This window comes from Heloderma suspectum, chromosome 2 (assembly GCF_057233095.1).
Source record: "Heloderma suspectum isolate Gila_16-S chromosome 2, 16-S_ref, whole genome shotgun sequence".
Taxonomy (NCBI): domain Eukaryota; kingdom Metazoa; phylum Chordata; class Lepidosauria; order Squamata; family Helodermatidae; genus Heloderma; species Heloderma suspectum.
Genome location: NC_139459.1, coordinates 200,282,114 through 200,304,534, shown reverse-complemented (window position 1 = coordinate 200,304,534; position 22,421 = coordinate 200,282,114). Strand labels below are relative to the sequence as shown.

Below are 22,421 nucleotides of genomic sequence, written 5' to 3'. Positions count from 1 at the left end.
GTATGCCTCTGGAGCACACGTGATAGGGGAGCGTAGACCCCGCCCCTTCCCTCGTGTCACGTGAGCCTCCCAGCCACTTAGAGGGAGGCCTACACCAGCGCCTTTGTATTCCCGCAGGGTCGCGTGCTCCCAAGTTGTTTGGTTTTCTTTGCGTTCCTATACGTGTCTACTCAGAAGTCAGTCCCATTGAGTTCAATGGGCCTGGCTTCTAAGTATATAGGATCGCAGCCTTTATTTTCCTGTGGCCTCCTCCTCCGTTTTTCCGAGGGCTTGGTCCCGCGGTTTGGGGTTATCGTTCCCTTTTTAAAAAGGGGGACTCCCGGCGCTGAATTGTTGGACTACAATTTGTCAAAAACAACTAAGGGCGCAGTCCTATGCATGTTCAGGCAGAAAACAGCCCTACTAAGGACACAATCTTATGCATGTTTAGACGTTTTTCTGTCTAAATATGCATAGGATTGCACCCTAAGAGTCTTGTGGCACCTTAAAGGCTAACAAATTTATTCTGGCATAAACTTCCGGGGACTATAATCCAGTTCTTCAGATGCATGGAGTCTTTCAGGTTTTAATATACTGTCCGTTTGGGTGGGTGAGTGGGTGGAAATGACTTGTAAATAGTGAGGCTTACATCTCTCCATAATACTCCATGCATCTGATGAGGTGGGGTGTAGTCCACGAAAGCTTATGCCAAGATAAATTCGTTAGCCTTTGACATGCTAGAAAACTCCTTTTTGTTTTTCCTGCAGCAGACTAACACGGCAGGGTACCTCTAGAATGTAGAAATTGTTACGATGTATCACCAACTCCGATTCTATTCGTTTAGGGCTCAATAGAGACCATAGAATCATAGAATCATAGAATAGTAGGGTTGGAAGGGGCCTACAAGGCCATCGAGTCCAACCCCCTGCTCAATGCAGGAATCCAAGTCAGAGCATCCCTGACAAATGGCTGTCCAGCCTCGTCTTGAAGGCCTCCAGTGTGGGAGAGCCCACCACCTCCCCAGGTAATTGGTTCCATTGCCGTATTGCTCTGACACTCAGGAAGTTTTTCCTGATGTTCAGTCGGAATCTGGCTTCCTGTAACTTGAGCCCATTATTCCGTGTCCTGCACTCTGGGATAATCAAGAAGAGATCCTGGCCTTCTTCTCTGTGACAACCTTTCAAGTACTTGAAGAGCGCTATCATATCTCCCCTCAGTCTTCTCTTCTCAAGGCTAAACATGCCCAGTTCTTTCAGTCTCTCTTCATAGGGCTTTGTTTCCAGTCCCCTGATCATCTTTGTTGCCCTCCTTTGAACCCTCTCCAGCTTGTCTGCATCCTTCTTAAAGTGTGGTGCCCAGAACTGGACACAGTACTCCAGATGAGGCCTAACCAGTGCTGAGTAGAGGGGAACTAGTACTTCCCGGGATTTGGAAGCGATGCTTCTATGAATGCAGCCCAAAATAGCATTTGCCTTTTTTGCAGCCACATCACATTGTTGGCTCATATTCAGCTTGTGATCGACGACAATTCCAAGATCCTTCTCGCTCGTAGTGTGGTTGAGCCACGTATCCCCCATCTTGTAACTGTGCATTTGGTTTCTTTTTCCTAGGTGCAGAACTTGGCATTTGTCCCTATTAAATGCCATTCTGTTGTTTTCTGCCCAGCACTCCAGTCTATCCAGATCACTTTGAATTTTGTTTCTGTCTTCCAAAGTATTAGCTATCCCTCCCAATTTTGTGTCATCTGCAAATTTGATCAGCATTCCCTGCACCTCCTCCTCCAAGTCATTAATAAAAATATTGAAGAGCACTGGGCCCAGGACTGAGCCCTGCGGTACCCCACTCGTTACCTCTCCCCAGCTTGAGAAGGTCCCATTGATAAGCACTCTTTGAGTCCGATTCTGTAGCCAACTGTGGATCCACATGATCGTTGTTTAACCAGGGGTCTCTCTTCTCATTACAGATGTTAATTAAACATAACAACGCTAGGAAGGCGGTAGCCGTGTCAGCATCTTGTAGCAGAAACCACGCCATGTCCTGTTGCCCCTGAAAGACTTAACACATTTATTGTGCCAATAGGTTTCATGAACTAGAGAAGTCCGCTTCATGCTTGATTAAATGGGCTATAGAAACCGCAGTCTTTAGTAGTCAAAAAAATATTCAGACTGAGATTGGCATTCCTTTTATGTTTAATAAGGGAAATACTTGCGTTTTGATAGGACTGGATCCGTAAAAATTCTAACGGGCTGACTCCTTGTTTTTTTAATGCTCCCTCCCCCTTTAATCTCCGTAAGGACGTTTATGTGAATTTACTTGGAAGTAAATCGCGCTGAGTTCAATGAAGCCTGCTCCCTAGGTGCTGATCCTATGCACTTGCTTCATAGTCATCCTTACTCAAAACATGGTGGCTTACTTTCCGAGTAAACTTGCACAGCATCGGGCCGTAGATATCTGCTGGCTGAACTTGAGTACACTTTTAAGTTTTAAGTAAAAAATAAAAGAAATCGTAGAACAGCTTCATCAAATCACGAGGCTAGTGTTGAAAAGCAAACTAAGAGCATGAATTTATAAAAGCTTAAACAAAAGGACAAGAGCGTTCTTTTTGACTGGATTAAGGACACTCGTTAAAATCACTGAACTACTACAAAAACTTAGATTGCAGTTTTATTCACATTTTACTCAGGAGTAAGTCTACTGAAACCAGTAAGGCTTGCTGTTGTTAAGTCGTGTCCGACTCTTCGTGACCCCACGGACCATAGCACGCCAGGCCTTCCTGCCCTCCGCTCTCTCCCGGAGCGCGAAAGGGAACAGGATTGAACTGCGGGCGCCTGCATTTTAAAAGGCAAGAAAAGGAAAGACTCCACCCCTTTCCTGCCCTTACGCGGCTAGATGCCCGGATGTTGCTCGCTTCCGGGTGTGAGGCTGCTGCCAGTAGTAGGTCCGTCTGGCGCGGCCTGCCATCCCCGCCGCCGGCCGACAGTTGGTTGTCGACGGGGGAATGGAGCTGGAGACGGAGGCGTTGTTGCAGGAGGCTCGCGAGAGCATCGAGGCGGCGCGCACCTATCGCCGGGAGCTGCAGCAGCGCCTGAAGGGGCTGCACCTGGCCCGCCAGCAGGTAACGGGGTGGGCGTGACTCTGCTTGTGCCTGCCCGGGATCCCATCCTGTGGAATAGCAGGGGTGAGCAGCTGTGGAATAGCTGGGTGAACGTAAGGGATTCACCCTGTTCCGCAGGGCACCGATCCCTTCGAGGCTAGGAGAGGCAAGCACGGTGGTGATGTACTGCTATATCTGTCTCTGTCCAGTTTGCAACCACGTCGACATTTTATCTCCGATTGAATATCCCGGCTCTGGCTTCAGCCTGCCGCTGTAAAAATACCATTGCCAAGTGTGCAGCTTGCTGGTGACAGCTTGGCGGAGCGTTCGATAGAATGGCCATGTTCTTTTCCTGGCAGGCTTCTGTGCCTTATAACAGTCGCTGTGCAGATGGAAGTTCCAGTGAGGAAGCTTTCCCCGGTGTCACATCTCTCTCTTCTCTGGACAGTGGTTGCTTCAAGTGTTGCATTAGCAGGAGGGAAGCTACCCTTCCTGAAAGTATTGTTTGGAACATTTGGGGTCCAAAGAGAGGGACAGAGGGGGGACTAGCTAGTAGCAGAAGGCACAGAAAAAATAATGCTTATGTTTAGGAAATACTTTTTGTATGCTGGCAAGAGCCAATGTGGCCTAGGGTGGTAGTGATTTGCCCAGGGTCAGTTTCACGATCTCTACAATAGAGATGTAATAAAGATTGGTTAATCTTTATTAGTGGATTGTTGTGATGACAAATAAGGAATATAGGGAGGATTACAGAGCATTTCAGGGAAGTAACAAACGTACATACAGATGCACATACAACAAATGGAGCGCTTTCCATTCCTGTCGAAAAACAATCCACATTGAAGTTGGCAGCACTCAGCATAGCTGCATCTGTGTATAGTTGTTTCAAATTGTTTTTCTGTTTTGAAATGGATGTCTTGTTCATTGTGACTGAGATGAGAGCTCCAAGCATGACTCATATAGGAGATAGTTTGTTATGGATGCGGACAGCTTGAGATGTAAATCCTCCTGTGCTGCTTCAGTGAATGGTGTTATATCTGTTTCCTAGCCTGTTCCAAAAGTTCAAAGCCAGTTGCACTAATTTAAAACCAGTATTCACATAATAACTCTGGAAGTTAAGTAGCATATAGAATACAATTATAAAAGCAATCTCAATGACCATGAATCCTCATTGTAGTGTGTTTAACTAAGCGGTTAAGTAAGCAAATGATTGGAGCACCTAGTTCAGAAAAAAAATCATAAGTGGAAATATAATTGACTGCTATAAAATTATGGTGTTGAGAGAGTGGAAATACATATATTCTCTAACACTAGAGCTTGGGGGTCACCCAAGGAAATTGATCGATAGTTGATTCAGGACGGGGGGAAGAAAGTACTACTTCACAGAACATGTGATTAACCTATAGGGTTTTCTGCAACAAGATGTAATGGCCTTGGGCTTGGAAGGCTTTAAAAGAGGTTTAGACACTTTCATGGAGTTTAAATATATCAATGGCTCTTACGCATGATGTCTAAATGGGACATCCGTGTTCAGAGGCAGTACACCACTGAATACCAGTTGCAGAAGTGCCACAGGCCACACCCTACTGGTGGGCATCTCAGGAGTATCTGGTTAGATCTTCTGTGGGAAGCAGGATGGTGGGCTAGATGGACCGTTGGTCTGATCTAGCAAGGCTGCTCTTATGCGCACAAATGCAGCGGTAAATTTGAAGTGTAGGTGCTTATGACAGTCCCCAGGAAAAGGAAAGGAAAGGTTCCTCCTGTGCAAGCACCGGGTCATTACTGACCCTTAGAGGGACGCCGCTTGCGCTGGCGTTTTCATGGCAGACTGTAGCGGGGTGGTTTGCCATTGCCTTCCCCAGTCATGACTACCTTTCCCCCAGCAAGCTGGGTCCTCATTTTACCGACCTCAGAAGGATGGAGGGCTGAGTCGACCTGAGCCGGCTACCCGAGACCCAGCTTCTGCTGGGATCGAACTCGGGTCGTGGGGAGAGGAGAGTCCAAAAATGTCAGCAACTGTGTTGATCTATATCTATAACAATATGTTGTTGCTGGGAAAATCGATGTAGCTACCATTGAGGATTACAGCTAAACTCAAAGGGAGCACGCAAGTCTGAGTGGGGTGGCAGATGACATCATTGTCTCTGCTAATCAGAAATTCCCAGCACTTCCACCATATGAGTCTGGACTCCACTACGTGGTCTGCAGCCCAATCCAAGCATATTTACTCTGAAATCTCTAATTGGTTTCAGTGGGATTTTCTTCTAGGAAAGTTGGCATTTAATTTCAACCTTGGGCAAAATTTTAGAAAAATCTAATTCTTACAGTATCATAAGCCATGGTCTGGGAAACTGTTTACTGCTGTGCAAAGGATTGTAGAGTAGTTTGCCTTTGTGCTACAAGCTAGGCATCTTTTGAAACTCCACTGAGTCTGAAAGCATGTGGTGGTAAGGATGGCTGAACCCAAAAGGCTGTGTGTGTGGGGAACTGTACTGCACATGCTTCTTGTGACCTATGATAGTGTTAGATTGATCTAATAGTTAGTTTATTGGCTGTGAGTTTAGTTTTGCCCAGTGTTGTATGCACATACATTAACATTACTATTGTGAATACTTCCTTTGGTTTCAATGAGTTGTTATCTGGAGCTGGGCACATGTAAATATTTGTATCATAGGAGCAGGAGGGAAGAGAAGAGAAGTCTGAAAGCATGCTGCAGTTCTTTTCCTCAATTATTTTTCTATGCTGCAATGAACTTTGCTTATATGTAATAGCTGAAGCTTTTTTATTGACTTCCCAAACCTGCTGGCTCAGCTCTCTCTTGGAAGCAGCTCAAAAACACGTTGCATTTGGGACGCAGTGGAGTATTTGATCACTGGGTATCACTGTAAAAAAATTTAAATGCTTTGACCCTTAAGCCATAAGTGTGTGTGTGTGTGTGTGCTTTCAGAGTTACAAAATTTGGCAAGATTGAATAAAACTAGGATTGGTTAATTTAGAAGAAAAGTTAGGAGGTGTTGGGTGGTTGGTGTATCTGTATGAGTATTGTGGCATGCTTAGGTGACGTACAGCTCCACTGGCACCCTTTGTGAACTGGATTACAATGGTGACAAAAGCAGAAATAGCTGAGGGCTCTGTGTTCAGGGATCTGTGAGGATGCTGTTAGCTGGGACAGGACTATGTTTGCCTGATATGACTAGACTGGAGTGTGGTCTCTAGGTTTGTAGAAATGTGCTGCATGTTTGCATGTCTGATTATTCAGTGGGTGTGGGAAGAACGAAGGAAGGAAAGCTTGGTGTAAGCTACTCGGCAGAAAATCTGCCTCCATTTTTAGGAAACAGGTGAGTCATGTAGTGAGGAGATAGTCCATTCAGTTCAAGTCTTAATTCCCCCCTCCCCTTTGCAATAAGATATTTTATGACACAGACCCATTTATTTATGTATTTATGTATTTATTTATTTATTTTATTACATTTATATCCCACCTTTCTTCCATCATGGAACTCAAGGTGGCTACATGTGGTTCCCAGGTAGTCTCCCCTCCAAGCACTGACCAGACCCAAACCTGCTTAGCTTCAGCAAGGTGGCTGATTCATGTGCCTTCAAACCTTCTGTTTATAGGAGGACTCGGCCTGTTTCCCATGCAATGACTGCCCAGTAGAATTATAGAGTTGGAAGGGCCCATTTAGGCCATTGAGTTCAAGCCCCTGCTCAGCCCAGGAATCCAGTTGAAAGCATTCCTAACAGAGGGCTGTTCAGTCTCTGCATGCATACTTCCAGCAACAGAGAGCCCACCACCTCTCTAGGCAGTTGGTTCCATTGTCTGACCGCTCTGACCATTAGAACGTTTTTCCTGATGTTCAGCTGAAATTTGCCTTTCTGTAATTTAAGGCCATTATTTCATGTCTTACAGTCTTGGATGATAGAGAACAGGTTGCGGCCCTCTTCTGTATGACTACCCTTTAGGTGCTTGAAAAGTGTTCTCATATCCCTCACAATTTCAATAGTGGCCACTTTAAATTATATCCATGAGGTGTGTGGGGATTCCACCACATGGCAGGTGAATCATGTATGATTGCTTACTGCACGGACTGGCTGTCATGCTGTTTGCCTTTGCGCTGCTCCAAACTGGGGCTTTTATCCTGTGATTGTGATGGCTCTTTCACGGAAATTTGGGGGCTCTTTACATGACCCTTCAGGGCATCTGCTGCACTAAATGGCCTTTGTTCCGTTTGCAAATAGATCACACATAATGAGCTATCAAATTACCCTGTTGAGTTCCACTTGAGTTCCCTGAGGAAAAGCGGCAAGAAGAGGAGTGAGATCAATGAAAGATAACGGAAGACTCAGATACTGGAATACAGGGAGAAGGAAGGGGAAAGGGGAGCGGGGAAAGGAAACGGGTGAAAAAGGGAGTCGTGATCCTGTATTTGAAATAGAAGCAGAAAGCCCCATTTTAAATGCAGGATTTTAGGTTGGTATAGAGAAGCCCTGGATGTTACTGGTCTCTGTGTGGTGGCCATTTGTGTATAGGGGCCTTATGTGGTATTTTCCATATTACTTGGTTTGGGGCACAGATAAGTACTTCCTCAGTGTCTTCTGAAAGCCCCATTGGAAGGGTTAACTTACAAGCAGGAACTGCTCTATGTTAGCTTCACTCATCTATGTCCCAAAGCATCCTGGGAAGCAGCATTTAGAAAGGCTGGGGAACTCTCACATATGTGGTCACCCAGGAGGCTAAGAATTTGATGATGGGACCTAGGAATTTTAAATCTTTCAAAGGGTCACACAAAGATGTAATAATCGTAGGTGCAACGACAACAAAAAGTAATAGCCAGTTTCAAATGTACAGGCACCAGACTTGAAGAGTTGGTGGGGAAAATAATCAAAACTTTAAGCATCTGCATAGCATGTTTAAGGTGTCCATGCACTTTGGTGTTTTTCTAGTGCCCCCAGAGGTCTAGTAGTACCTAGAAATTCAAAATATCTACCAGTCTGATTATCTATAACAGACTTCCCCAACCTGGTGCCCTCCTGATGTCTTGGACTACAGTTGCCAGGGATGCTGGGAGTTGTAGACCAACTTATCTGGAGGGCACCAGGTTGGGGAAAGCTGATCTATAATGAGCCTCAAGTTTCAGTGGTGAACAGTTGTAATGAACTATTGCCATTCCTGCAGTAATGAGAATGCTGTGAAATGTTATTGGATAAGACGAAGACCACACTGTTTGTATTGCTGTTTTGTATGACCATTGTGTATCGCCGTTTAGTTACTCTGTTCAGCGCTTTCACCCAGTAGCAACGGCCAATATGTTTTTGTTTTCATGGCACTACCTTTACAACTGAAAAGGCAATATTCGACTGCAGCCGCTCAACACTACAGCCTGTTTGCTGTTTGGCCTTGTATTTGTGCTTTCAGTCTCATTGATCCAAGCCGCTGCAGGTGGATCAGCATCATTACTTCCAGTTTTGATGGACTGAGGATCAAGCTGTGATAAAGCCACATGGTGACTCTGAGGCCAAATGCAGATTTGAACTGAAAGAACTTTTAAGAGCCAATGTGCTGTAATGGTCAGGAAGTTGAACTTGGGCTGGGGAGATCTGGGCTCAAATCTCCACTCAGGGATGGAGTCCACTAAGACTGCAAGCCTATGTCCACTTACCTGGGTGCAAGCTCCATTAAATTCACTTACTTCTGAGTAGACATTTGCAGGAGTGTGCTTCGAGTGACGTTGGGCCATGTTGGGTGGCAAATCTCACCTTTCCAGTTTGTCTTCTGGACTATGAGGTGCTCAGTTGTCCTCTCAGGGTATCCTTTGTGGGCCCAGCTTGTGTTGCAATGGAAGTATTTTTCTGCATCCTTCCTAATACCTCCTTGCTCTACAATCGACCTCTTAAGCCAGTGTTTACTTGTAAACTAGGCCTACCATCCCTCACCCCCATTTCGAGGCCATCCTCTTTCCACTAGAAACAGCAGCTGCATGCATCTCATTCTGGCTGCCATATTTTGTCATAATGCCATGGATGCTTATGTGCATCTGAGTGTCAGAAGAGAGAGAGTTGTCTCAGCCAGGCCTGAGGCATTAACAACCACCATAAGCGGCCAAGGCCTGGTTCTCCTCTGAAGTGGTAGGCCTGCGTCTGGACTGTACATCAGACTACAGCAGAAGTGGTAACATGATTGATTTCTTCTATTTATATATTTTAGAGTGTTGGACTGGGACTTGGGAGACCCAGGTTCTAGTCCCCACTCAGCCACTGTTTGAGTGTTTGGACCAGTCACCGACTCTCAGCCTAAGCTACGTCACGGGGTTGTTGTGCGGATAAAATGGAGAGGAGGATCATGTAAACCGCCTTGGACTCCTTGGAGGAAAAGTGGACTATAAATGTAACAAATAAACACATATGTATTTATTTATGATGACTGTTCGCCCCACGGGTAGAAAGGTGGGATAGAAACTGAAAGGATGAATACATGATGATACCTTACGTTACCCAGATAATCTAGGAATCCTAGGACAACAGACTTAACAGCAGAAATATAGCTCTTGAAAAGACTTAGTGTCATACACAATGACCTAAACGAGAACTCTCCCCACACCAGCTGTGTCCCAATTATACTGCTTTAATACAGTAAGTATCATTATTGAGGATGCAATGAGCACATAGAACATTACTCAAGACTAATCATTTCTACTCACAGCTGAGTGGCAGAGAACATCCTTTCCATGCACGTTCAGACAGAGCTGGGAAACTTCCCTGTCTGAAACCCTGCAGAGCTGCTGCCAGTCACTGTGAACGATGCTGAGCTAGTTGGACCAATGGTCTGACTTGGTGTTGGGCAGTGTTTCCTATGCATATGTATGCAGGAGTATCTTTAGTGTTCAGATTCTGTTAACACATGGACTTGCACGAGCATATCTATCCAAGCGCTGCAAGTCAGTCGATTTATTAATTACATTTATATCCCGCCTTTTTCCCTCCTTAAGGAACCCAGTATCCTTAAGCAGTATCCTGTCTGCCGTTTGGATAATGGGCCTTGGTACTTAGTGTTCATGTAATTTAAGGGATCCTTGTGTTTCCTGAGAGTAGTATTGCACAAATGCAAGAAGGTTCCCTGACCCTACTGACAGAATCATACCCATTTAACTGTAACTGAGTCATTCATGCAAGTGCCTGCTCCTTTATCCACCTCTAAGGTCTTCTGCTTCTGAGTGCCCCTCTGTTGTAAAACAGATTGGTGGCAACCAGAGTGAGGGCTTTTTAGTGGTGGCACCCTAGTCGTAGGATGTCCTCTCCAAGGCGGCTTGCCCAGCACTAACATTCTTAACTTTCAGATGCCAGGCAACCACCACCCCTCTTTTTTTTGCCCAGGCATTTTAACTACAGTTATATCCACTGCCTTTGCTAATTTTATTTTTGTAGTGTATTGTTTTTTATGCGTATATAGTTTTAATTATTTTTAATCATTGCAAATGGTTGACGAAGGACAGGGTATATAAAAATTACAAATAAATACAAAAGAAAAAAGGCCTTTTACTGTGCAGTGGCAGCACTGGTGCAGTTGCGCTGTCTTCAGCAAGCCATGTTGATGCAGCTTTTCTTGCACTGATGCTGTATTTACCCAGTACAATACAATGAGTTGCATTCCTGTAAAGAAGAGTCCTTGCATCTGGTCCTATGTCACCCTTCCCCAGCCTGATGCCCTCTCAATGTGTTGGACTACAACTGCCATCACCCAGCCTGCCTGAGCATGGTGGGTGGGGATGATGGGAATTGTGATCCAGCAGCTCTGGAGGGTACCATGTCGGGAAAGGCTGTGACTTGTGTTCTTTTTGCCTTGCACAGTAGACCAGAGGACTGAGCTGCAAGCGGCCTAAAAGATTTGAAAAAAAAGTTATTCTCTACTGCTTTCCTGCCACCTCTGTTTCATGTATATAGCCATACACTTCCTTTTTTCTGAAGTACTGAAATAACAAGTGAAGAAAAGTCTTAACTGAATGGGGAGTACAATGAGACTTAAAGCGGAAGTCAGCTTTACATAACCGTAATGCAGCATCCTGTGTTGTTTGTCAGTACTTCTGAAGATCCAGAAGTTACATCCGGCTAAGGTCTCTGCAGCCTTTCTGTATGAGGGACTTTTTTTACTTTTCCATCTGGCTCATTCAGGATTGATTTCCCCCTCCTTCTCAGTAATCTTCAAACCAAATTAAATGTATTGGTGATATACTTTCAGTACGCAAGTAGTCTAAACCCCCTTCGAGTCTTGTCTACATGGGCAAACCACTCTCCCTCATGGTAGGGAGAAAGTAACAAGTGATCTGAGTTGACTCACCTTCAAATAAATGTGGTTCAAAACCTGTACTTTCGGTCTACCAAAGAGGAAGGGATGTGCAAGAAGAGCCTGAGATGCCAAGGGTGAGAATTCTCCCTGGAAGGCATTGTGTGAACAACATTTAAAAAATTCTTTTGGCAACGTTGACAGTGATGATGACTGTTGAAATACCTGTCCAGAAATTATTATTTATTTTATCCTAATGTTCTTCTTGGAATAAATTAGTCATATGTTTATGGGCATTTCTTAATTTGCATTGTTGTCTTCTCTTTCTTTGGATTGGAATAATGGAGGGGAGAGTTATGGAGGAAATGAGAATGGGGGCAACATTCCATGTGGAATGGATGAGAATGCCTTGTGCCCAATCATTCCTTTTTCCCCTAGTTGTTGTGCAGAAACTGGCTGCACAGCCCTTAAGGTTTGCTCTTTGATCATGTTGGCTGGATCATGCTTTATTCTGTTAATGAGAAATGTTTAGAATTTGGGGTGGTGGGGAGAAACCCACCACCAAATTCTGCTATAGTGATTTCTGCTTCGCTGCCACTGTGCAGACCACTGAAACTTGTGCCAATTTCAAGACCCTTTTGATGTGTGATGCCAAGTGACAAGGTACCAAGTCACAGGTGATGTGGGAGATCCATGAATCAGATCTTCCAGCTTCTTTTTGTTAAACTGAGGCAGGTGCAGGGAGCACCAAAGTTGATTGGGGTGATGGGGGAGCGGGATGTCCTCCTTTCACATGTCATTTCCCCAAACAAGCCCCCCTCCCCCATTAAGCTGCTGTTAGCTGTCTGGGACAAAATATGTCTCCTTACCACAGCAGCTTTTGGAGAGGGTGATTTATATTGTGGACTTTGCTCCTCAGACTTGGGGATACAGATTTTACTGTTACATAATTTTAGCTATCTGACAAAATTAGCTGAAGATATATGCAGGTTTACTACAATTCTGTTCGTTGTGTTAAATGGTTTTGAGATATGTTGCATGACTTAATCCATAACCCAAGGTCATCATTAGTAACTTCTGCAAGCTGCAAAGGAAATCCTCGAGGGAGACTGCAATCCTAGGTATAATTTACCTGGATTTCAAAGGGACTTTCTTCTGAGTAAACATGTGAAGGTTTGTGTTCTAAATGTGGTAGGGCAGTTTTAGGAACTAACAAATGGCAGCCTTTTTTGATAATCCATCAAGAAATCCTGTGCAAGATCTACTGCAGGACTTGGCAACTTGTGGTCCTCCAGATGTTTTGGCCTGCAACTCCCATGACCCTTCACCATTGGCTATGCTGACTACGGTTGATGGGAGTTGTAGGCCAAAACATCCACAGGTTGTCCACCCCTGTTCTACCAGGTTGTGGGTTTTTTGTTTGGGGGGGCTATTTGTTTTAATATGCCCCGTTTGCATCACAGAGCAAAATGGCGAAGCTGATTAATCTCTGCTGTGCCCCTTTTGGGGGGTAATGTAATTAAGCTGACTGTACTTGGGTACAGTTTGTGAATGCTGATATGGCTTCCTACCAGCAAATATGGACATCCCAATTCTGAATGGTAGGAACCTGTTTAGTTTTGCCCCACCCCCACCCCACGGCTTCATTTATAATGTCTTTTGTCTCCATTCAGATCAAAGACAGTGCTGCACTGACGAGGGATGTACTTGAGCAGCATTTTAGTGATTTAAAAGGGACCTTAAGGAAGCTGCTAGATGAGCGGCTGGCGACCTTGCTGCAGGAAGTGGATGCCATAGAACAGGAAAGCATCAAACCGTTGGATGAGTGCCGGAAGCTGATAGAACATGGAGTCGGTACGGCTGATGAACTCGTCCGGGAAGGTAGGAGACTCTCTTAAGAACACATTCACACAACATCCCCCTGAACTGAAAGCATTCATGAAGGGGCTGCACTAGCTACCCCTTCCCCTCGATTGAAGACACACACCCCTGCACATACCCATGCTTCCAGTACATGAGGGGTATGTGTGAATCTTTCCAAGTAATAACTGTTATTCATTTATAGTACCCATGAGATAAGCTTAGGGTCATTCCTCTAGATGCATGGGGGTGGAGCACAGTTACTGTCAGGTCAAGAATTCAGACTTTGGGGACATTTTAATCCCCAGATGAGGGTTAGAGCATATCTATGGAATTGTTTTTCCTGTGCATGTACACAGTTATCAGGAGCTGCAATAAACGTAGCCTGGCCAATGGTGGAAGATCTACCCCAGTGCTACCAACTCTGTCAGCAGCTTTCCAGGGAGATGTGTGGCTGCTTGCCGCTGCCCCACATCTCTTCCCACATCACCACAGTAACAGTTAGTTGAACATGCCTGATAACCTGATGTCACCCCTTTTAGCATTTCCCTGCCTGCCCACCCCCACCTCAAGCAGCAGGCAGTGAAGTGAGGCAAGGAAATGCCAAGTACGCTGAGGCTGTCACACATTTATTTAACAACGTTACTGTAAAGATGCCAGTCCGCAGCAGCCTTGTGTCTTCTGCAGTGTGTAGTTTTGCTCTTAGCCACCTTATCTGATATAACTGCAATGCTTTAACTGGAGTTATTTAGGACTGCAGCAGCAGCCAAAATGTTTGCCCTTCCACAAAGCAGTGACCTCTCCACTTCCTTGTCTTAGGATAGGCCTTCATTATAGTTGTCTATCTCCTGTCCCCAGTGGAATCAAACTGTATAGAGTTTTGAGCTTTGTTGTTGTTGTTCAGTCGTTCAGTCGTGTCCGACTCTTCGTGACCCCATGGACCATAGCACGCCAGGCCTTCCTGTCCTGCGCTCTCTCCCGGAGCGTGCTCAAGTTCATATTCATTGCATCCGTGATGCTATCTAGCCATCTCATCCTCTGCCGTCCCCTTCTCCTTTTGCCTTCAGTCTTTCCCAGCATCAGGGTCTTTTCCAGGGAGTTTTCTCTTCGCATTAGGTGGCCAAAATATTGGAGCTTCAGCTTCATTATCTGTCCTTCCAATGAGCCCTCAGGGTTGATTTCCTTTAGGATGGACTGATTTGACCTCCTTGCAGTCCAGGGGACTCGTAAGAGTCTTCTCCAGCACCACAGTTCGAAAGCATCAATTCTTCGGCGCTCAGCCTTCCTTATAGTCCAGCTCTCACAGCCATACGTTACTACTGGGAAAACCATCGCTTTGATTAGACGGACCTTTGTCGGCAAGGTGATGTCTCTGCTTCTTACTATGCTGTCTAGGTTTGCCATAGCTTTCCTCCCAAGGAGCAAGCGTCTTTTAATTTCATGGCTACAGTCACCGTCTGCGGTGATCTTGGAGCCCAAGAAAGTAAAATCTGTCACTGCTTCCATTTCTTCCCCTTCTATATGCCAGGAAGTGATCGGGCCAGATGCCATGATCTTCGTTTTTTTAATGTTGAGTTTCAAACCAGCTTTTGCACTCTCCTCTTTCACCCTCAACAAGAGGCTCTTGAGATCCTCTTCGCTTTCTGCCATTAGGGTGGTATCGTCTGCATATCGGAGGTTGTTGATAATTCTCCCAGCAATCTTAATTCCGACCTCTGATTCATCCAACCCGGCATTTCTCATGATGTACTCTGCATATAAGTTAAATAAGCAGGGTGACAATATGCAGCCTTGTCGTACTCCTTACCCAATTTTGAACCAATCGGTTGTTCCATGTCTGGTTCTTACTGTTGCTTCTTGATCCTCGTACAGGTTTCTCAGGAGACAGGTAAGGTGGTCTGGTACTCCCATCACTTTAAGAATTTGCCACAGTTTGTTGTGATCCACACAATCAAAGGCTTTAGCGTAGTCAATGAAGCAGAAATAGATGTTTTTCTGGAATTCTCTTGCTTTCTCCATGATGCAGCGAATGTTGGCGATTTGATCTCTAGTTCCTCTGCCTCTTCGAAACCCAGCTTGTACTTCCGGTAGTTCTCGGTTCGCATACTGCTGAAGCCTAGCTTGTAGGATTTTGAGCATCACCTTGCTGGCATGTGAAATGAGCGCAATTGTGCGGTAGTTTGAACACTCTTTGGCGTTGCCCTTCTTTGGAATTGGAATGTAAACTGACCTTTTCCAGTCTTGTGGCCACTGTTGAGTGTTCCAGATTTGTTGGCATATTGAATGCAGCACTTTAACAGCATCATCTTTTAGGATTTTAAATAGCTCGGCTGGAATACTGTCATCTCCGCTAGCTTTGTTGTTACTAATGCTTCCTAAGGCCCACTTGACTTCACTCTCGAGGATGTCCGGCTCAAGTTCAGTGACCGCACTATTATGGCTATCAGGGACATTCAGATCTTTCCTGTATAGTTCTTCTGTGTATTCTTGCCACCTCTTCTTAATCTCATCTGCTTCTGTTAGGTCCCTGCCTTCTTTGTCCTTGATCATGCCCGTCTTTGCACAAAACGTTCCCTTGAGATCTCCGATTTTCTTGAAGAGATCTCTAGTCTTTCCCATTCTGTTGTTTTCCTCAATTTCTTTGCATTGTTCATTTAAGAAGGCCTTCTTGTCTCTCCTTGCTATTCTCTGGAACTCTGCATTCAGTTGGGTATATCTTCCCCTTTCTCCCTTGCTTTTCGCTTCCCTTCTTTCGTGAGCTACTTGTAAAGCCTCATCAGACAGCCACTTTGCTTTCTTGCATTTCTTTTTCTTTGGGATGGATTTCGTTGCTGCTTCCTGAACAATGTTATGGACCTCCGTCCATAGTTCCTCAGGCACTCTGTCTATCAGGTCTAATCCCTGAAATCTATTCCTCCCCTCCACTGTATATTCATCAGGGATATGATTTAGGTCATACCTGAACGGTTTAGTGGTTTTCCCGACGTTCTTCAATTTAAGCCGAAATTTTGCAAGAAGCAGCTCATCATCTGAGCCACAGTCAGCTCCAGGTCTTGTTTTTACTGACTGTATGGAGCTTCTCCATCTTTGGCTGCAAAGGACATAATCAATCTGATTTCGATATTGACCATCTGGTGACGTCCATGTGTAGAGTCGCCTCTTGTGCTGTTGGAAAAGAGTGTTTGCTATGATCAGCATGTTCTCTTGGCAAAACTCTATTAGCTTTTGTCTTGCTTCATTTTGTACACCAAGGCCATGCCTGCCTGTTATCCCGGTGATTTCTTGACTTCCTACTTTAGCATTCCAATCCCCTATGATGAAGAGGACATCTTTTTTTGGTGTTCGTTCTAGAAGGTGTTGTAGGTCTTCATAGAACCGATCAACCTCAGCTTCTTCGGCCTCAGTGGTTGGGGCATAGACTTGAATTACTGTGATGTTGAATGGTTTGCCTTGGATTCGTACTGAGATCATTCTATCATTTTTAAGATTGTACCCCAGTACTGCTTTTCCCACCCTTTTGTTGACTATGAGTGCTACTCCATTTCTTCTAAGGGATTCTTGCCCACAATAGTAGATATGATGGTCACCTGAATTAAATTCGCCCATGCCTGTCCATTTTAGTTTGCTGATTCCCAAGATGTCGATGTTCAATCTTGCCATCTCATGTTTGACCACCTCCAGCTTACCTTGATTCATTGATCTGACATTCCAGGTTCCTAAACAATATTGTTCTTTACAGCATCGGATTTTCTTTTCACCGCCAGACACATCCACAGCTGAGTGTCCTTTCGGCTTTGGCCCAGCCGCTTCACTCTTTTTGGCGCTACTTGGAAATACCCTCTGCTCTTCCCCAGTAGCATATTGGACACCTTCCGACCTGAGGGGCTCATCTTCCGGCGTCATCTCTTTTAGCCTTGTGATACGTTCCATGGGGTTTTCTTGGCAAGAATACTGGAGTGGGTTGCCATTTCCTTCTCCAGTGGACCACATTTTGTCAGAACTCTCTGCCATGACCTGTCCGTCTTGGGTGGCCCTGCACGGCATAGCTTATGGCTTCACTGAGTTACGCAAGCCCCTTCGCCACAACAAGGCAGTGATCCATGAAGGGGAGTTTTGAGCTAGCTTTTTGCAAAATGCTTTTTTTTTACCCACTGTTGTTTTAATTCCGTTTTCTGTGAAAAACATGATCCCATTAGGCCAGATTCTCCCCCCACACACACATGCACACACTTCATTGTAGAACGTGATCCTTTCAGATAAGACCATAATGAGCTTTACTACTCACTCAGGATCAGCTTTGGCTCCTCATTAGAGGAACCTATTTGGGGTGGGGAAACCTTGCATCTCAAGTGTCATAAAAAGTTAAAAGGAAAAGAGACAGGAATACAGCAGAAGAACAAGTGAGATTTTCCATCACTTGCTTGTGTTCTCCAGTCTCTGACTGGAGAAGGACAATCGTACCTCAACTTAATAATATGAACAAGCCTTTTGCTTGTGCATGCATCCTGAGCAGACAAACCAGGACGCTTTCAATTAGCCATAATTTCCCATTTCATTCAAACCAGAAAATTATGGTTCCAAGCTTTGGAACAAGTCAGGATACTAAACCTTTGATATGGAGTTGGTTTAATATCATGGCTTGTTCTGAAGCCGGTAACTGTAGTTTCCCACCTTGGATGAAGTGGGAAACAGTGGTTCATTAGAGGCTTCCTGATTTAACTGCAGTTCATGCAAAGGGAGGAGTAAAGGGGCTGTATGCACACAGAAAAGACTTGTTCATAATTTGGCTTATTAAGCTGAGATAGCATCCAAACCAGCCCTGTGTCTCTTCCCTCTCTTCAGTCCTTACAAATTGTTTTGAAAACTGTGGAGGAAGACGGAAGAAAGTAATAAAGGATGCTGAAAAGTGTTTGACACATGTGCCTACAGTTGCCAGTTCCTAAGTATGATAGGTCAGACAGGGAGATTGTGCGAGATGTGGATGGACTCAAGGAGGTAGCATCTGCCTGGCTTTCCAAAACTACACTTCTGTTTTGGAGAAAAAAATTCAAATATGGCAGGCAGTGACAACACCAAAATGGAAGGCAGGGGACATGAAAAGATACTGATGTGTTCTCTCTCCTCTTCTCCAGCTATTTCAAGCACTGTAGAGAGCAGTATAGATGTGGGTTCTGTGGGCTGTGAGGGGCTCTACATCTTAACTACGCTCAGGCTCCACCAGTTAGTAGCTTTGCTAACTTTATTTACTGGCCTCTGCTCCTGAGGCAAGCTTGCAACAAGACCTAGAGACAGCTGCCAGTAATGGTTGTCTTAGTCAAGACTTGTTTTATATTTGCATTTCACAAGTCAACTAATGGTGAGTGATTTATGCTGGGTCCACCTGATCACCTACCAGCAACTATGCATTTCATATAAATGTCTCTAAAGCATCAGTGAATGTCTCCAGGTCAGGTTACCTTTTCCTGTGTCATGAAGGAAGCTTATTTCTTCTCAATAGGAAACTTTCTTATACTATTTGATTCCAGGAGAAAGTGTAATCCATGGAGTTACGTGGGAGGACAATGATAAGCTTTGCAGTTTTACCAAGAAGGCTTTGCATATTCAGCTGGACAGGTAAGAGGCATGAACTGGCATTGGACGTTTGATACTGCAGTGAGTGATTGATGTGTCTCAGGGTTGGTTTAGAGCAGGGGTGGGCACCTGCAGGAAGCCTGGGGCCATTTTTGTTCCCTGTGGGCCATGCACACCCACCCCCTATGGGCACTGTTGTTTTTTAAGTTGAAATGGTGTCAGTACCAGTACAGAGCACCAAATATTTACATTTTTGGTCCTCCGTAGTGCTACGGGTGCCAGTTTCTTTTGTTAAAAAAAAAGCCCCCCCCCCCCCATGCGCACGCATTCTGCAAGCAACATGTTGCCCGCCCCTGGTTTACAGTCCCATTCTTCCACTTAGGACACTTGATCTGAATGTGGAAGAGCTCTTATTTTGAAGGCACAATTTAGACTTTCTTGGCCTGATCCTACATGAACCAGCAGGACTGGTATTTATAGCGGTATTTAACCTTCCGATGGTTCCAGTTAAAGTACAGTCTGATTTATCATTAGAGATAAACTGAAAAGCTTTGATCTCAGAAGAACTGAAACTGAGTAACAGGTAACTCAGTTAGGCTAAGCTTTAGCTACTAAGGCTTCAATCCTATGCCCACGTTCATGGGAGTTAGCCCCATTGGACTCAGTGGGACTTACTTCTGAGTAGATATGTGTAGGTTTGCACTGTAAGAGTTTTTCTGACATCTGAAGCTTGGAATTCCTTTGACATTCTTTTCTTTATGACCAAGCTCTTCAAGTACTAAGTGATGAGTTGGGGAGGCTGGGGGAATAATTGAATATATACTCTTTTGTAATCCTGTCTCTAAACAAATCAAGGGTGCTTTCAGAAAAAGGGCTCCTAGCACTACTAACCAAAGGCATTGTGCAGCTATTCTGCTTTTCCTCCTTAATGGACTTTTTCTGGTAAGAAAAAATATGAAAGAAGCACTGGGAAAACCTGGGAGAGTTACAGATGGAAGATGACAGTGTCTGGACACCCCCACCGCCATGCACACACACTGGTAACATTCCATAAACAAGGCAGAATGTTTGCCCAATAAAAGCTTTGTCTGGAAGCAACCCAAGGGCTCCAAACTCTTGTTGCCTTTTCAGAGGATGAAATGAGTGGCTTATCAGCTCATACTACTAGTATTTTCTCCCTTTAGTTTGCCAGAAGTGCCGTCGTTGGTTGATGTGCCGTCTTTATCTGCCCAGTTGGATGATTCTCTCCTTACAATAGTGAAAAGTCAGATCTTCAACCATGGAACTGTGGCATCTCAACCACCAGTACAGATAGAAGAACTGGTAGAGAAGCCTGGGGGCATCCTAGTGCGATGGTGTAAGGTGGGCAAAAGAGTGTTTTCAAGGTCACTTGAGCATCTGCACTTCTTGATTCGTCCGTAACAGAGTGATTGGAGGCGGGCAGGGCAGGGGAACGAATCTGTAGTGGCTGAACCTCCGTTTCCTACGCCCTACTGGGCTTACTTTGATAGAGCAGAAGGGTGGAAGAGGGTTTCTCTTCTTTGTCTGCTTTTCGCCTCTTGTGTTTATAACTTTTCCCTCCCATTTCTTCTGATGGGAGGGAAATAAAGTAAACCAGCTCCATGGCTGGTGTAGTTCACCCCATTCTGGCGGCATGTTGTGGGTATGGGAGGGCTTTAGATCCTATGCATCAGAGCCCCCCAGTGCACACCTGGCATGCCCCCAGCTTCCTTTTTGCCCTTTCCACTGTCTGATTCCTGATGGTGGAGGAGCAGCATCAGCAACCCTTCCTGCCATTGCCACGTAGTGGAGGCTTCCAAGGGTGGACCCCTTCATCGCCTACAGAACTCCTATTCCCTAGGTGGAGAAGGAGTTCCACTGTATCCTATGGCCCCTGGGAGAAGTCCCCTTCCAGGGGTCATAGGATTGCTGCTTAACAAAACAGTCCTGTAAATGTTTACTCAGAAGTAAGTCCCACTGTGTTCAGTGGTTCTTATTCTGAGGTAAGTGTGGATAGGATTGCCACCAAAGTCGCTTTTATCTGGGGCGGTTTTGTTTTTTTTATTCTAATGCACAACAACTTGCAGTTGCTCCAGCTTCTGGGGTTGCTTTGGGTGCTGCATCTGTGTGTGGGGGATGTTCCATGTGTGTAAACATCTGCTTTGGCTTGGCCTGTTTTGAACATTTTCTGTAGGCATCTTGCAGTTCTCAGCAAACTGAAAATATGCTGCGTCCGCACCCAAAAACGGAGAAAGGGAGTACTGAAAACATCCCTCCCTTCCCTCTCTCTGTGTATCCTTGACCTAAATTATTCTGCACTTGAAAATACAGAATCTCTGGGAAAGAAAGCCAGGAAGCTTCTCGTTCAATTAAAGGCTCTCCCATGAGTGTATAATACAAGCAGCAGTTATTAATCCCATGGTTATATGGCTTATTAATATCTACTTTGAGATGGCATCCTTATTAAATTGTCATTAACCCAGTGGTCTGTCTGACATCTGGCACACAATGAAACGGATCCTAGGAGATGGTCCTTGCCTCTAACCCTGTATGCACATTCAGGGCATAATCCTATGCATGTTTAGACAGAAAAAAGTCCTGCAGCTCCCAGCGTTCCCCAGCCGGCCATGCTACAGTGTTCAGGGGAGTCCTTTTGTGCCCTGTAGGATTATGTTTTCTCTTCTTTGTGACTTCTTATTGCATGTGACTGGTGCCTGTCACTTCTCCCCCACTTTTCCTTCTGAAACAGCATAGCAGGTTCAGAACAAAGTGTGTAAATTGAGTACTCTTTGCAAACACATTTTGCATGATAGTTACCTGTTTCCACTATTTATTCCGAGCTTTTTCCTAGGCATTAAATTCAGCCACTGCCCCCCGCCCCCCACCCTGCAGAATACAGTCAATACTGAGATTGTTGTTCTGTCATCATTGTGGCAAGAGGTCCTTGGAAGAGATTTCTCCTGCTGCCCTAAGGACTACCCCAACCAGTGTTTACCTCAGCCTGTAAGGATATGTACGACTGCTTCGCACTATGGCCTTGACCAGGTGCAGTTCAGAGAGCTAGTGAGATGGTCTAGTGAAGGAACATTAAAGGTGTTGTGTTAATTGACCAAATTACTCTTGTTTAGGTTGACGAGGACTTCATACCACAAGACTATAGGCTTCAGTCTCGCAAGAGTACTGCCAGTCACTTTGAAGATGTGTATGTCGGCTCAGACACAGAATTCATAGTATTACATATTGATCCCAATGTCGATTACCAGTTCAGGGTGTGTGCACGAGGAGATGGCCGTCAGGAATGGAGTCCATGGAGCGTTTCTCAAATTGGCCGTTCCACATTAGTGCCTCACGGTATTATTATTTATTACTGTTATTATTCTCATCATCATAATCTCGTATTTTATGCAATAGCAAGATAGATACTAGATAGCATGATATCAAACAAACACTCCAACAGACCCTTTCCCATAATATTTTCTTCAATTACCCCCTCCTATTTCTTTTCCTTGCCCCCACAAATAATTCATCTATTATTTTTTTTTGTGCTTTTGCTCCAGATCATTTAATTTTAATTCAGTAATCTTCACTATTTTTCAGGCAGGAGCCACTTTGGCTCCAGGTATTGCCACTTGGGGGCCT

The 22,421-nt window shown here is 44.9% G+C and overlaps 1 protein-coding gene across 1 annotated transcript in view; it reads left to right on the top strand.

Annotated features, from left to right (window-relative positions):
• Positions 1-2,881: 2,881 nt before the first annotated feature.
• The window catches only part of CRLF3 (cytokine receptor like factor 3), a 33,098-nt gene continuing 13,558 nt past the window's right edge, over positions 2,882-22,421 (top strand). The window contains exons 1-5 of the mRNA XM_084837253.1: positions 2,882-3,094; positions 13,025-13,232; positions 18,737-18,824; positions 19,967-20,144; positions 21,911-22,133. Coding sequence (XP_084693379.1) covers positions 2,978-3,094; positions 13,025-13,232; positions 18,737-18,824; positions 19,967-20,144; positions 21,911-22,133 — 814 coding nt within the window. The 5' untranslated portion in view covers positions 2,882-2,977. The remainder of the gene's footprint in view (positions 3,095-13,024; positions 13,233-18,736; positions 18,825-19,966; positions 20,145-21,910; positions 22,134-22,421) is intronic.